At 41.4% G+C, this 14664-nt stretch overlaps 1 protein-coding gene across 1 annotated transcript in view; it reads left to right on the top strand.

The window, feature by feature from the left end:
* DCC (DCC netrin 1 receptor) overlaps positions 1-14664 on the top strand; it is a gene marked incomplete at its 5' end in the record, with an annotated part of 1016990 nt that overhangs the window by 372505 nt on the left and 629821 nt on the right. The window contains one exon of the mRNA XM_060236603.1: positions 2351-2471. Coding sequence (XP_060092586.1) covers positions 2351-2471 — 121 coding nt within the window. The remainder of the gene's footprint in view (positions 1-2350; positions 2472-14664) is intronic.

Here is a 14664-nt window from a genome sequence, read left to right as displayed (position 1 = left end):
AACTTGATCACAGAGGGTGGGTGCATGAGTCCCAGTTCTGGCTTCCCAGCCAACTTCTGCTGGGTCAAGTCTTTTAGGCTTCTTGTTGCATGTGAGTGAGTTTGGCTCCTCCATCTGCTCTTGATATAGACGGAACCATGGCATGTCCTTGGAGGAGCCACACCCAGAACAGGAAACTTCAAATAATATTTAAATTATCACATCACCTCTAAAATTATCTGTATAACTTATTTCTCATTACTCGCGAAAAGCGCTAAATGTGAACTGTTCTTCAATATTAACATATTATATATAGTGTTATATTTAAACTATGTTATTTTTTTCTTTTCTTTCCTTACTTTTCAAAACAAGCGTTAATTAAAACAAACAATAGTTAGTTTCCCAAGTTCATGAAACCAGCTTCACCTTTTTTGGCCACTGTGTGACGCAGAGTGTTGGACTGGATGGGCCATTGGCCTGATCCAACAGGGCTTCTCTTATGTTCTTATGTCTAGGGCACTGACACTTTGGATATTTGGTGCTTGGGGGGCAACAGTGGGTGGGCTTCTGGAGTTCTGGACCTACTGGTGGACCTCCTGATGGCACCTGGGTTTTTTGGCCACTGTGTCACACAGAGAGTCTGACTAGATGGGCCATTGGCCTGATCCTACATGGCTTCTCTTATGTTCTTATGTCTAGGGCACTGACACTTTGGATATTTGGTGCTTGGGGGAGAACAGTGGGTGGGCTTCTGGAGTTCTGGACCTACTGGTGGACCTCCTGATGGCACCTGGGTTTTTTGGCCACTGTGTGACACAGAGAGTCTGACTGGCTGGGCCATTGGCCTGATCCAACATGACTTTTCTTATGTTCTTACCTGAGCAGCGTGTGGCTGGCAGTGCCATTGCTGTGACCATCAGGAACATCTCATGTACCACCTGTACACTTTTTCCTGGTGGTACCTGGCAGCCCAGATAGTCAAGTGCACAGGAGGGGGGGGGCTGTGCTTGCAAGCGAGCAGGTGGGGGGATGACGGGCACCAGAGCCAGTGTCTGCATACCATTCACTGGGGGCATCTGCCTTCAGCTCCTGCCCATACACCTCCTCTGCCACCTACCTGTGTGCCCTTCTTTTGCCCACATCCTTGCAAACCCTCCACCTCCTATGCTCCCAGCCAGTGTTCCCTCTAAGCTGAGTCAGTGTGAGCTAGCTCACAGGAGGTTTTTTTTTAGCTTTCAGCTCACACATTTTTGTTTTCGTTCAGAAAAAAATGGGGCCAGAGCAAACTGATGTATGCAGTAGCTCACAACTTCCATGCCAGTAGCTCACAAAGTGAGCCTCTGTTCATACACCCCAAGATGGCATTTGCCTTCTTGGGTCGGTCAAAGTGACACAAGGAACAGGCAGTCTTACACACTCTACACATCAGTCTTAGGGGGATATAATTAACGTGTGGAATTCACTGCTGCAGGAAGTGGTGGTGACTATAAGCATAGACAGCTTCAAGAGGAAACTGGATAAACATATGGAATGGAGGTCCATCAGTGGCTTTAAGCCACAAGGTCTAGATGGAACACTCTGTCTGGGACAAATGATGCTCTGTATTCTTGGTGCTTGGGGAGCAACAGTGGGTGGGCTTCTGGCATTCTGACTTGCTGGTAGACCTCCTGATGGCACCTGCTTTTGGGCCACTGTGTGGCACAGAGTGTTGGACTGAATGGTCCATTAGCCTGATCCAGCATGGCTTCCCTCATGTTCTTAGGGAGAGCCAGTTTGGTGTAGTGGTTAAGTGTGCGGACTCTTATCTGGGAGAACCGGGTTTGATTCCCCACTCCTCCACTTGCACCTGCTGGAATGGCCTTGGGTCAGCCATAGCTCTGGCAGAGGCTGTCCTTGAAAGGGCAGCTGCTGTGAGAGCCCTCTCCAGCCCCACCCACCTCACAGGGTGTCTGTTGTGGGGGAGGGAGATAAAGGAGATTGTGAGCCGCTCTGAGACTCTTCGGAGTGGAGGGTGGGATATAAATACAATATCTTCTTCATCATCTTCTTATGTCTGGGGCAGTGATGCTTGTCTCCTTGATGCTTGGGACGGGGCAAGAGTGGGAGGGCTTCTGGAGTTCAGACCCGACTGGTAAACCTCCTGATGACACTTGGTTTTTGGCCACTGTGTGACACAGAGTGTTGGACTGAATGAATCACTGGCCTGATGCAACATGGCCTCTCATATGTTCTTATGATGCAAGAGTAAAGTTCAATTGTGGGGGAGGGGGGAGAGAACCAGCGATTCTATCTCAGCTATGTGGAATGTGGGTCAACCTCCACTAGGGAACTCTTTCAGCTTCTGACTCTCTCTCTCTTTCTCCCTGTCTAGGGTGGCAGCAACCTGCGTATCCTAGGCTTGGTAAAGTCAGACGAAGGCTTCTATCAGTGTGCAGCAGAAAACGATGCTGGGAACGCACAAACCAGCGCGCAGCTAATCATCCCCGAGCCTGGTAAGGTGCAAAAGGACGCTCAGGATTCCTTGTCCTAATTAATATGATTAGCGGAGCCTTGAACCATGTGACCCGCGCCAGCCCCTGACCTTTTGCTTTCATTCGTGGAATCTCCTGTTGGTTAGTTTATAGCTGGGCTGGCAGGTAATCGCTCATCATCGGCTGTCATCTGTTTCCACTGGGGGAGAAACATGTGCTCCACTGTGTCCTTGAAAGCTACTAAGGCGGTTTCATTAGGGATGCAGAACGTGTTTTCAGGAATCATCTCCCTTTCTAACCTTACAGAAAGGAGACAGGCTCTGGCACTGCCTCCACATTATATCCCGTGTTGCACATTGTGAATTATGACTTTTTTTTTTTTTGCTGAAATTTGAGTTGGAGTGCTGTGTTACTTTGGGGCAGTGCAACGCAGGGCTGTTGTCGTCGGCTGGTGCATTTTTATAGGCCAGTGGTGTGGAAGAAAGGACCATGGATGGGCGTGATATGCCACTCCCACTTGAGAGCCAGTTTGGTGTAGTGGTTAAGTGTGTGGACTCTTATCTGGGAGAACCAGGTTTGATTCCCCACTCCTCCACTTGCAGCTGCTGGAATGGCCCTGGGCCAGTCATAGCTCTCGCAGGAGTTATCCTTGAAAGGGCAGCTGCTGTGAGAGCCCTCTCAGTCCCACCCACCTCACAGGGTGCCTGTTGTGCGGGGAGAAGATAAAAGAGATTGTAAGCCGCTCTGAGTCCCTGATTCAGAGAGAAGAGCCGGGTATAAATCTGTAATCTTCTTCATCCTACCAGTAAATTCATTAGTGTCTTCTGGCACCATCCTCCCCCCCTCGTCTTGATGAAAGGATTTTGCATTTCTGTGCGAAATGGAATGTGAAGAAGGAGCTCGTAAGGAATTATAAATAAAGCTATTGTGAGCTTTGAAGCTGATAAATCCAAAACATTTTTAAGAGGGAGTAAAGAAACAGAAATTATTTCATTTCCTCCCTGTCTTCGGAGAGATTTGAAGGGAATGCGTGTATTTTAATGAGGATGGTAAAGGCCATCTTGCTTGTTTGTCTACCAGGCAGGATAGAAAATTTTTGGCATATCTGTGTGTGTGTGTGCGTGCTGTGCCATCCAGTTGCTTCTGACTTAATGGCAAACCTATGAACTGAATGTTCTCCAAAGCATCCTATTGGAAACAGCCTTGCTCAGGTCTTCAAATGGAGGACTGTGGCTTCCTTGATTGAGTCAATTCATCCCATGTTGGGTCTTCCTCTTTTCCTGCTGCCTTTCACTTCCCCTAGCATTATTGTCTTTTCCAGTGACTCTTGTCTTCTCATAATGTGACCAACGTATGAAAGCCTCAGTTGAGTCATTGTAGCTTCTAGAGAGAGTTCAGGCTTGATTTGATCTAGAACCCGTTGATTTGCCTTTTTTGGCAGTCCATGGCATCTGTAAAACCTTTAGCACCCCTTTGCACATGAATCAACTTTCTTTCTGTTGGCTTCCTTCACTGTCTAACCTCCACACCCGTATATAGTGATGGGGAACACTATGGAATGAATTAGCTTGATCTTGGTCAGCAGTGACACTTTGCCCTTCTATGACTTAGCTGGGCTGGAGGAAGGAGCTGGGACAGAACTGCTGGTAAGGTGAGCGTTAGTTCAGCTTTTCCTAAATTGCTGGGGAGCATTAGCTGAGGTTGCTGTGTGAAGGTTGCTTTGTGTACTGTACAGCTTCCCCAGGAGGCAAGAGCTGGGGTTTTGCAGGTTGAGTCACAGGCAAGGTTGCAGAGAATAACCAAACTCCGGTCCAAAAGCCAGGTGTTCCAGGGAGCAGGCTTACCAAAGTCCAGTCTAGGATCAAAGCTTTCCAGGCAGCAAGTCCAAGTCAAGTCGAGGGTTCCAGAAAAGCTGGTTGTCATGTCTAGTCCAAGATTCGAGGTTGCAGAGGTCTAGTAGCAGCAAGGTTGGTGGCTCAGTACAAAAGTGTACTTGCTATATCACTGGAACAGACTTCCTGGGAAGCTGGTGGGCTCTCCTTTGGAGGTTTTTAAACAGAGGCTAGATCACCATTTGACCGCAATGCTGATTCTGTGAAGTTATTTGTGAATTTCCTGCATTGTGTAGGAGGCTGCGCATCTGATGGTGACCAAGATTCAGCAGTGACTCTCTCGCTTGAGTTTCTGGATGTCCAAGGAGTTCCTTTGATACCATGAGTAATAGTGATTCCTTTTAGAAAAAACAGAATTTGAAGTGATACCATTTAGAAACTATAATATTGTGGGTTCAGCGCAATGACGAGGCGAGGTAGTGATCATAGCTTTTTTTATTCAGCACAGCATAGTATAGGGCTGCACTCTAAGACTGGAAACTGGGCCGACAGGGCCAACTATATATACACACAGCTTAGTGTTCCCTCTAAGCTGAGTTAGTGTGAGCTAGCTCACAGATTTTTAGCCTCCAGCTCACACATTTTTGTCTTAGCTCGTGAAAAATGGCCCCAGAGCAAACTAATTTATGCAGCAGCTCACAACTTTTAATGCTAATAGCTCACAACTTTAATGCTAGTAGCTTACAAAGTAGAATTTCTGCTCACGAGACTGCACAGCTTAGAGGGAACATTGCATGCTAGCATGCTATTGGACCATACAAACCAGCAGGGGGCTCATGATTGGAGCAGGACAGCAGGGATTTGGATCCTACTGTCCATTGTTTCCGAGTCCCCAAGCTCAGTCCTACAGGCTCCAATGAGCCAGGCAAGAACATTATACACATTTCAGATCTCATATACAACAGAAACATAGAATTTGATGTGACCTCACGGGTCATCCAGTCCAGTGGTCCCCAACCTTTTTGGCCCTGGGGACCGGCCCCAGGACCAGCCTGCTGACCATGGCCCCAGAACCAGCAGGGTGAGGGCACCCAATTCAACCTTCCCCACACCCCCACAGGATTTCCTCCTCTCTCCTTTGCCGCCCCATTCAGCCTTGCTGCCTCCTCTTCCCCCCATTTTCACCATTTTAAGGCCGGGGCTGTGAAGCACCTCCCAGGCTGACCATCCCCCGTCGATCAGCTGATGGGCGGGGAAAACTGCCGCAGCAGCAGCAAGCGATGCTGTCCTTGCCTCCTTCACTCCCCTGGCCTTAAAATGGTGAAAATGGGGGGAAGAGGAGGCGCCGTGGGGGGGTAAGGCTGCGGGGGGGGGCAGTGAGATTTCACGGCCCATTTCAAACAGGCCACGGCCCGCTACCGGTCCCCAGCCCGGGCGTTGGGGACCCCTGATCTAGTCCAACCCCTACACACTGCAGTAAACCCCTGCACACTGCTGCCCCCCACTCCTCCACTGCCCCCTGTTCTATGCCCAGAGGAAGGCAAAAACCCTTCAAGATCCTGTTTTAAAACAATTTTATTTAGTAACATATGGTAACAATATCTATTTCTTGCATCCTTACTTCTTTTTGTCTATCCCATATATTACTTTCTAACCACCCCACCCCCATTACTTAACCCCTGCTGGTGTTATTTACTTAAAATACTAATATTTAAAGGTACCCTTAACTAATAAAAACAAAGATTAATATTCTTCTTCCTTCTAAGACTTAATCATTATCAAAAATTGTCCAATGTCCTTTTATTTTTCACTCTTTTTCTACATATCTTCTAAACTTCTTTCTACTCCATCTTAAAAACTTCTAAGTCATAGTCTCTTAAAATTCTTGTTAATTTGTCCATTTCACTCCATGTCATAACTTTTACAATCCAATCCCATTTTTTCTTGCTTCCACAACTGCACATACAATGTCCTAGCAGCTGAAAGCAAGTACCAAATTATAGTTCTATCTTCTTTTGGAAATTTTTCCATTTGTAATCCCAACAGAAAAGTCTCTGCAACTTTCTTAAATTCGTATCCCAAGATTGTAGAAATTTCTTGTTGAATCATCTGCCAATACTTTTTTGCTCTTTCACAAGTCCACCACATATGGTAGAAAGAACCTTCATGTTTTTTACATTTCCAACATCTATCTGGCATCTTATTGTTCATCTTTGCCAACTTTTTAGGAGTCATATAGCATCTGTACATCATTTTAAAACAGTTCTCTTTAATACTATGACACGTCGAAAGCTTTATAGAGTTTTTCCAGAAATATTCCCAAGTTTCCATCTGTATTTCTTTATTTACATTAATTGCCCACTTAATCATTTGAAATTTCACTACTTCATTACCGTAGACCATTTTAAAAGTAATTTATATAATTTTGAAATTAATTTTTCATTGTCTCCAAGCAGAACTTTTTCCAATTCTGTTTGCTCTTTTCTTATTCCAGTTTTAATATCATTTTCCACCAGGCTCTTTATTTGTTGCATTTGGAACCAATCATATTTATTACTCAGCTCTTCAGCAGTTTTCAATTCTATTTTGCCACTTTGTATTTTTAATAGTTGATTATATGACAACCACTTTTCTTCACCCATCTCAGCTGTTATTTTTATTACTTCTGCTGGCACTATCCATAATGGTTTTCTCTCATCCCCATATTTCTTATGTTTCATCCATGTATTTAGCAAATTGTTTCTTATATAATGGTGAGAGAAAAAACCATCCATCTGTTTTTTTTCCATAGTACATATAAGCGTGCCAGCCAAATTTATTTCCATGACCTTCCAACGCTAAAAGTTTTTTGTTTAACAGTGTCACCCATTCTTTTATCCACACTAAACAAACTGCTTCATGATATAGTTTTAAATCTGGTAATTGGAATCCTCCTCTCTCTTTTGCATCTGTTAAAATTTTCATTTTGATCCTTGGTTTCTTCCCAGCCCACACAAACTCTGAAATCTTCCTTTGCCATTAATCAAATTGTTTACTGTCTTTCACAGTCGGAATAGTTTGAAACGAATACATTATTCTTGGCAGAATATTCATCTTAATTGCAGCTATCCTGCCAAGCAATGACAAATTAAGTTTATTCCATTTTATCATATCTTCATCCATTTTACGCCATAGCTTCTCATAATTGTCAATATTCTTCTTTGTCAATATTCAAGTCAATATGCTTCATTGTTATCTCCACACCCAAATATTTTACTTTAGAGATAACTTCACATCCTGTTATCTTCTGCAGTTCCTTTTGTTTGCTTACTTGCATATTTTTACATAGAAGTTTTGATTTTTCTTTATTAATACACAGTCCCACCAATTCCCCATATTCTTATATTTTAGCTAACAACAAAGGTGCGACTTGTATGGGATTTTCATTTATAAATATTATATCATCTGCAAATGCTCTATATTTGTAAGTAAATCATTTTACTTTTAATCCTATTTCTTTATCTTCTTGGACTTGCATCAGTAAGATTTCAAGAGTCATTATAAACAACAGTGGGGAAAGCGGACAGCCTTGTATTGTACCTTTGCTAATTATCATGTCTTCTGTAAGATCTGCATTTATACATAGCCTTGCACGTTGTTCAGTATATATTGCTTTTATCATCCTTATAAAGCTTTCTCCTAGCTCCATTTTCTCCATCACTGCAAACATAAAGTACCAATTTAAATTATCAAATACTTTCTCTGCATCCACAAATAATAATGGTACTTCCTTTTCTGGATGTCTTTCATAATATTCTACAATATTTACAACAGTTCTAATATTGTCTCTTATTTGCCTTTTGGGGAGAAACCCCGCTTGATCTTCCTTTATAAAATTTATCAAATGTTGTTTAAGCCGTTCTGCCAAGATTCTTGTATATATTTTATAGTCATTAGATTGACTTTTATAGTCATGAGATTGGTCTATAATTTTTTACATTCATGACATCTCTGTCTTCCTTTGGAATCAACGAAATAACAGCTTCCTTCCATGTATTTGGTATTTTGGTATTTATTTTTATCATATTCATCAATTTCTGAAGTTTTGGTATTAACTCCTCTTTGAAGGTTTTTAAAAAATTAGCTGTATATCCATCTGGCCCAGGTGCTTTTCCATTTTTTATTGCATCAATTGCTGCTTCAATTTCTATTTTTTCAATTGGATCATTCAAGACTTTTCCCATATTTTCTGTTAAGGGTGCTATTTTAATCTTTTGTAAATACTCTTCCATCTTTTCTTTCTTTATTTTAACACCCTTAAATAATTTGGCATAATACTTAAAGAATTCTCTTTTTATTCCTTCTTGATCTACCACCTCTCTTCCATCCACCACAATTTTATTAATAATTTTACTTTCTCTCTTTTTCTTCAGTTGCCAGGCCAAATATTTTCCATGTTTATTTGCTCCCTCGAAAGATTTCTGCTGCAATCTTTTCAGATTCCATTCCAGTTCTTTATTTACAAATGTCTCATTTGTGTTTGTAATATTGTAATCTCCCTCATAATTTTCTTTTTCCCTGGCCTTTTTCTCAGTTCCCCTTCTTTTTTCTTTATTTCATTTTGAATGTCCAACATCTGTTTTTCTTTTGCCCTCTTGTCTTTATTATTCAATGTAATCAATATTCCTCTCATTACTGCTTTATAAGCATCCCACACCATCTGAAATTCTATATCTTCTTTATCATTTATTTGGAAGAAAGCTTTAGTTTCATTTTCTAGAGATGTCACTGTTTCTTTATTTATAGGAAATTTAATTCAATCTCCATCTTCTCAACTTTTTAGACAATTTTGTAATCCACATTATTGGGTTATGATCAGCCCCTATTTTAGGTAAAATCTCTATTTTCTTTGTTATAAGGCCTAAGTCTTTAGTACCCCACAACATGTCAATTCTGGAAAAAGTTTTGTCTTGCTGAAAAAAAGGTATAGTCCCACACTTAAGGATTAAATTTCCTCCATATATCCTCCAAGTTTTCTTGTTTGACCAATTCAAAAAAAGACTTTGGCAATTTTCCTTCTTTATTATTTTTCCCCCCAGACCTATCCAGTGTGTTCTTAATTGTTCCATTAAAGTCCCCCATTATCAAAACTTGATCATATGTCACTTCATCAAATTGCTGTACAATGTCTTTTTAAAAAGCATCCTTTGCTCCATTTGGTGCATACAGTCCCAGTAACAATGGGTTTTTTTACATTTAATATTATTTCTACCGCTACAGATCTTCCATCTTTATCTTTAAACACTAGTTTTGGGTCCAATTCTTGTTTAATATAAAAAAAAATCACTCCCCTTTTCTTCTGTTCAGCCAATGAATGAAATTCTAGTCCCAATTGCTTATTCCATAAAAATTTGTAATCCTTTTGTTTGATATGTACTTCTTGTAAACAAACTATATTATAATTTTGCTTTTTAATCCAATGAAACATTGCCTCTCTTTTTTGTGGTGAATTTAGTCCATTTACTTTCCAAGATAATAATTTGTACTCTATCATGGTGCAAATTCTTTATGTTCTTCATAAAATCCGTGCAGTTCCTGTGTGTTTGTAATTGTAATCCTTTTTCCTTGTAGCTCAAAGCTCAAACCTTCAGGTATTATCCATCTATACCTCATTTCATTGTCCCGTAATTTTTCTGTCAATTTCTTATATGCTCTTCTGTCATTTATCACTTGTCTTGGCAACTCCTTCATAATTCTTACTCTGCTGCCTCTCACTATCAGTGTCTTTTCAAATTTTTTATTCATGATTTTTCCCACCATTTCTTTTGTCATATATCTTATAACCACATCTCTTGGTAGATTATTTTTTTTTACATATACTGAGTTCACTATTTGTATGTAGTGATACATGTTTCTAGTCCAGGATCTTCCTCCAAAAATTCTGTAATTATTTTTATTATATATTCTTTCAAATCAGTTTCTTCATCCTCGGGTACTCCTCTCAGACGTATCTGGGTCTCCATCAATTTGCAGTCATGATATGCTACTTTTCCTTGTATTTTTAACAAGGTGGAATCATGTACTTTCGTTCTTCCTTCCACCTCTTGCACTTTTTTTGATGTCACCTCAGTCTAATTTCTGAGATCCTCTATATCTTTTTTTAGCTCTTCAATATCTTTTCTAATTTATTTTTTGGAAGTAGTTATCATCTCCTTCATCCCTTTCATTATCCTGGCTTCTATTGCATCTAATTGGTCCTGCATTTTCTCCACTGAAGCAGTCCTTGCATGGGTTTGCTTATGGTCTGACGTGCAAAAACACCGAAAAGTTTGACCTCACCAAATTAAATTTCAACTATCAGATTTAAAAGAGTTAGGCTTCCTCTTTTCAATAACCCTTATTTCGCTGTCCTCAGAGCCTCCTGGACTCAGATATTATTTTTTAAAGTTTTTATTTTTTCCAAAATGGTGATCGTGACTTTCTGCCTCACTTTATTTTTTTCCCCTTTTTCCTCTAGAGGCTTCTAAAATGGTTATTAACAGTAATGTCCAATAGTATTTTCCTTATAATCGTGACCTCTGGCGCCACCAATTTTTAATGTCCTGAACACTTTTAAAAATTTATTTAATTTTTAGCCTCTTAGCAATGGCCACCAATGTTTTTCTATGATATTATAATCCTAGAGTAGGCTGGCTGCTTCAATGATTTCCCTTTTCCATCCGATATTTCCTGCTTTGCTTGCCACCAACTCCCGTTTTTTCTGGTAGAGAGATCTCACGATACTGGATGTATTTCCTGTGTTGGTTTTGGGAGCTGCAAGTCTATGATGATGGGGCTTTTCTTCAAAAAAAAACAAGTAAACAAAACAATAAACTCCTTTCCACTTTTTAGCACTGTCCTTTAAATTTACAAAGTCCAAATTTCACCCCTTCTCCCCTTCTTCTTCCAAGCTTTCTAGATTTCAATTTCCACCTTCTGATTTTATTTTGTTTAACTTTAATTAGTCCCGGAATGAAAGATAGCAATCTGTACCTTTTCTGTAGTTATCCAGATCAACATTATGGTCTTGTATAGCTTTAAATGTTTAGCAGTATCAAAGAAGATTAGGATCCTGTCAAGTTTATGTCAAATAAATGACTCTGGAAACTTCTGCAGATGATGAAAATGCAACTCATCTCCGGAGATCCCTCAAAGGACGCCCCCCCCCCCCGGACTCCCTTTTAGCCAAGGTAAATCTCCTCAAAGTTACCTGTGCATATCTTGGACTGATCTCTGACTGAGAAAAGTAGGCAGTAGGCATTAGATTGCCTTCCACTACCCTGAACAGAAGTTCCAGATTGCTCCCCTTCTGGGAAGCAGTTCAGCTCTGCATTTTCCAACCCCGGAAGTCTCCAAAACCCTTCAAGATCCAATCTGGCTTGGAGGAAAATTCCTTCCTAACCCCAAAGTGGTGATTGGCTTTACCCTGGGCAGATAAGAAAAGGCCACCAGAGCCCAGCACGGGCTCTTTTCATTCCCCTCATGATCTGCCTAAATTCATAGTGAATTTTTAAATGCTTGACAGTCTTTTCAAAGTTTGATTAAATATGTGTTTTTCTGCTTCTTTTTTTTCGTGATAAACATTTTTTATTAGTAACATATGGTAGCAAAACTATATCTACAACTTATAAAGACTTAAAAAAAGAAAAAAAATTCTACCCCATATCTTACTTTTCCCCACCCCTCCCCCCATTACTTGATCCCCGCCAGTGTTGTTTACTTAAAAGAAAGAAATATTAAAGGTACCCTTAACTATTAAAAAACCAAAAGTTATATTCTTATTTTAAAAAACTTAATCATTATCAAAGATTGTCCAATGTCCTTTTATTTTCCACTCTTTTTCTACATATCTTCTGAACTTCCACTCCAACTTAAAGAGCTCCAAATCATAGTCTCTTAATTTTCTTGTTAATTTGTCCATTTCACTCCATGACATAACTTTTATAATCCAGTCCCATTTCTCTGGTATTTTTTCTTGCTTCCACAACTGCGCATACAATGTCCTAGCAGCTGAGAGCAAGTACCATATTAAAGTTCTATCTTTTTTTGGAAATTTTTCCATTTGTAATCCCAGCAGAAAAATCTCTGCAACTTTATTGAATTCATATCCCAAAATCTTAGAAATCTCTTGCTGAATCATTTGCCAAAACATTTTAGCTCTTTCACAAGTCCACCACATATGGTAGAAAGAACCTTCATGCTTTTTACATTTCCAACACCTGTCTGGCATCTTGTTGGTTGTTTTTCTGCTTCTTAATAGTCCCATGGAGCAACAAAGTCCTAAAAAGTTGCACAAGGCACAGCAACAATGTAGGGTTCTGCAAACCCTGGGAAATTCCCAGATTTGCAAAAATCCAATGTGATACAATGTGTCACACCACCACTGCAGCATGCAAATTGTCTTCCTTTCACCTGTGGAAGCATGCTGCTGAAGTGGCACGTCTCTGGAGAGGGAAGGGGGCCATGAACGAAACCACTATAAAAACCACGGTGGTTTGTGGGTGGATCGTGAACCACTTGGGTTCATGAACTGGATGTTCACAAACCATGAACCAGCCTGGTTCGAGATGTAATCTAGTTCGTATTGCAGTTCGTGCCCATCCCTAATCTCCTGAGATTACAACCAAGTATTTTTGGGTAGCAGGAACTCCTTTGCATATTAGGCCACACATTCCCGATGTAGCCAGTCCTCCAAGAGCTTAAAGTAGGTCCTGTAAGAACAGCCCTGTAAGCTCTTGGAGGAATTTACTCTCAGTGCTCAAATGCTGAGGATTGGCTACATTAGGGGTGTGTGGCCTAATATGCAAAGGAGTTCCTGCTAAAAAAAATCAAACCCTGATAGCCACCAGGTATAGATGGAACATTCTGTTTGGGGCAGTGATGCTCTGCATTCTTGGTGCTTGGGGGACAACAATGGAAAGGAGCTGGAGTTCTGGCCCTGCTGGTGGACCTCCTTCTGGCCCCTGGGTTTTGGCCCCTGTGTAACACAGAGCGCTGGTCTGGATGGGCTATTGGCATGATCCAACATGGCTTCTCTTATATTCTTATGCTCCTACTTAAGAAGAAGTGGGATTGCTCACTCTATGATCAGTTTGAAGCAACAAACGTTAAAGGGCGGGGTGTGTGTGTGGAATCAATTCTGCTATTCAGCTCAGGCTCCTTCTGATGCCAGCTGGGAGGAAAGAGGGTGGAGGCCGTCTTTTGCTTGTAATGTCTTTTAATTCATCACTGGGAACAGCCTAAAGGAACCTTTATAATTCATTACAGTCTCCACCTCAGCATTTGAGCGCTGAGAGTAAATTCCATTTTTGGGGTCTGTTTTGTTGTTTTTTCTTGTTTGTTTGTTATTATGTTTGGCATGAGACTAGAAGGTGAGCCGGCACAAACGAAGACAAAAATCCTAAAGATCTGCAGGGACACCATTGTAAACTGTCTCTCTCCTCTCCCCTCCCTCACCCCACCCCGTTTATAAATGATGGATGGCTTTTCCCTGGCTATTTAATCAGATCTTCAAACAATGCCACTCTGATTCCTCAGAGAGGCTGAGAATGGAGGCCTGCACAGATGGTAGGGGAGCCCGGTATAAATACAAATTAAACGCTGGAGTTGACCACAGCGGGGGGAAGAAACATAACCCTTCTGTGCTTAGGACTTTGTCGGTAAATGGGCGCCGTGTATTTCTCACACAGCATGAGCGCGACACTCCCACAGCTGTTCCATTTGAGCCCATCCATAGTCCACAGACAGGGAGTTACCCCTAGCAACTAGGACAGTCAGCTTCTCTCCAAGATGCAGACAATGACCTATTAAAGCCACCGTGTGCTGTTGGGTGGAGATTAATGGGAGCCTAATGAACTTCCAGCTTAGTCTTGCGAGTGGTGGTCAGCCTGCCATTTCACAATGGTTGTGGCCAGTGAGAGGGCAGGCGGAGAAAACAGAAAGGACTGCTTGAAAGAGAGATGGTGCCTCAGGAAGATGGAAAGGGATAGTGATGATGAGACCATGTCCCCACAGGATGAGGGAATATCAAAGAACCACTTGCTGTTGTTGGATTTAAGGCTGTGCTTATGTCATAATTCCACAGAAGCTCAAATGGGGGAAATGTGGTCTGGGGTACAGAATCCAGCATCCTTAGAATCTACATTTTTAAAGCAGGTTTGTAGTGGTTGTAGGGATATGTGTGAAAGTGTGTGGACAGCAACTGCTGGAAATAAGCTTGCTGGTCTACCAGTCACGGCAGGGTATCCCCCACCACTAGGTCCTGTTCCCACATGCACTATTACTACTGATGAAAATCCAGAAATGACAGTTTAATCATAGTGTTTCCAGCAATTCCTAGAGCTACCCTATGCCATTTTCGGACA

This window comes from Heteronotia binoei, chromosome 4 (genome assembly GCF_032191835.1).
Source record: "Heteronotia binoei isolate CCM8104 ecotype False Entrance Well chromosome 4, APGP_CSIRO_Hbin_v1, whole genome shotgun sequence".
Classification (NCBI taxonomy): domain Eukaryota; kingdom Metazoa; phylum Chordata; class Lepidosauria; order Squamata; family Gekkonidae; genus Heteronotia; species Heteronotia binoei.
The sequence above is the reverse complement of the archived record's forward strand: the minus strand, read 5'-3'. Positions and strand labels throughout refer to the sequence as shown.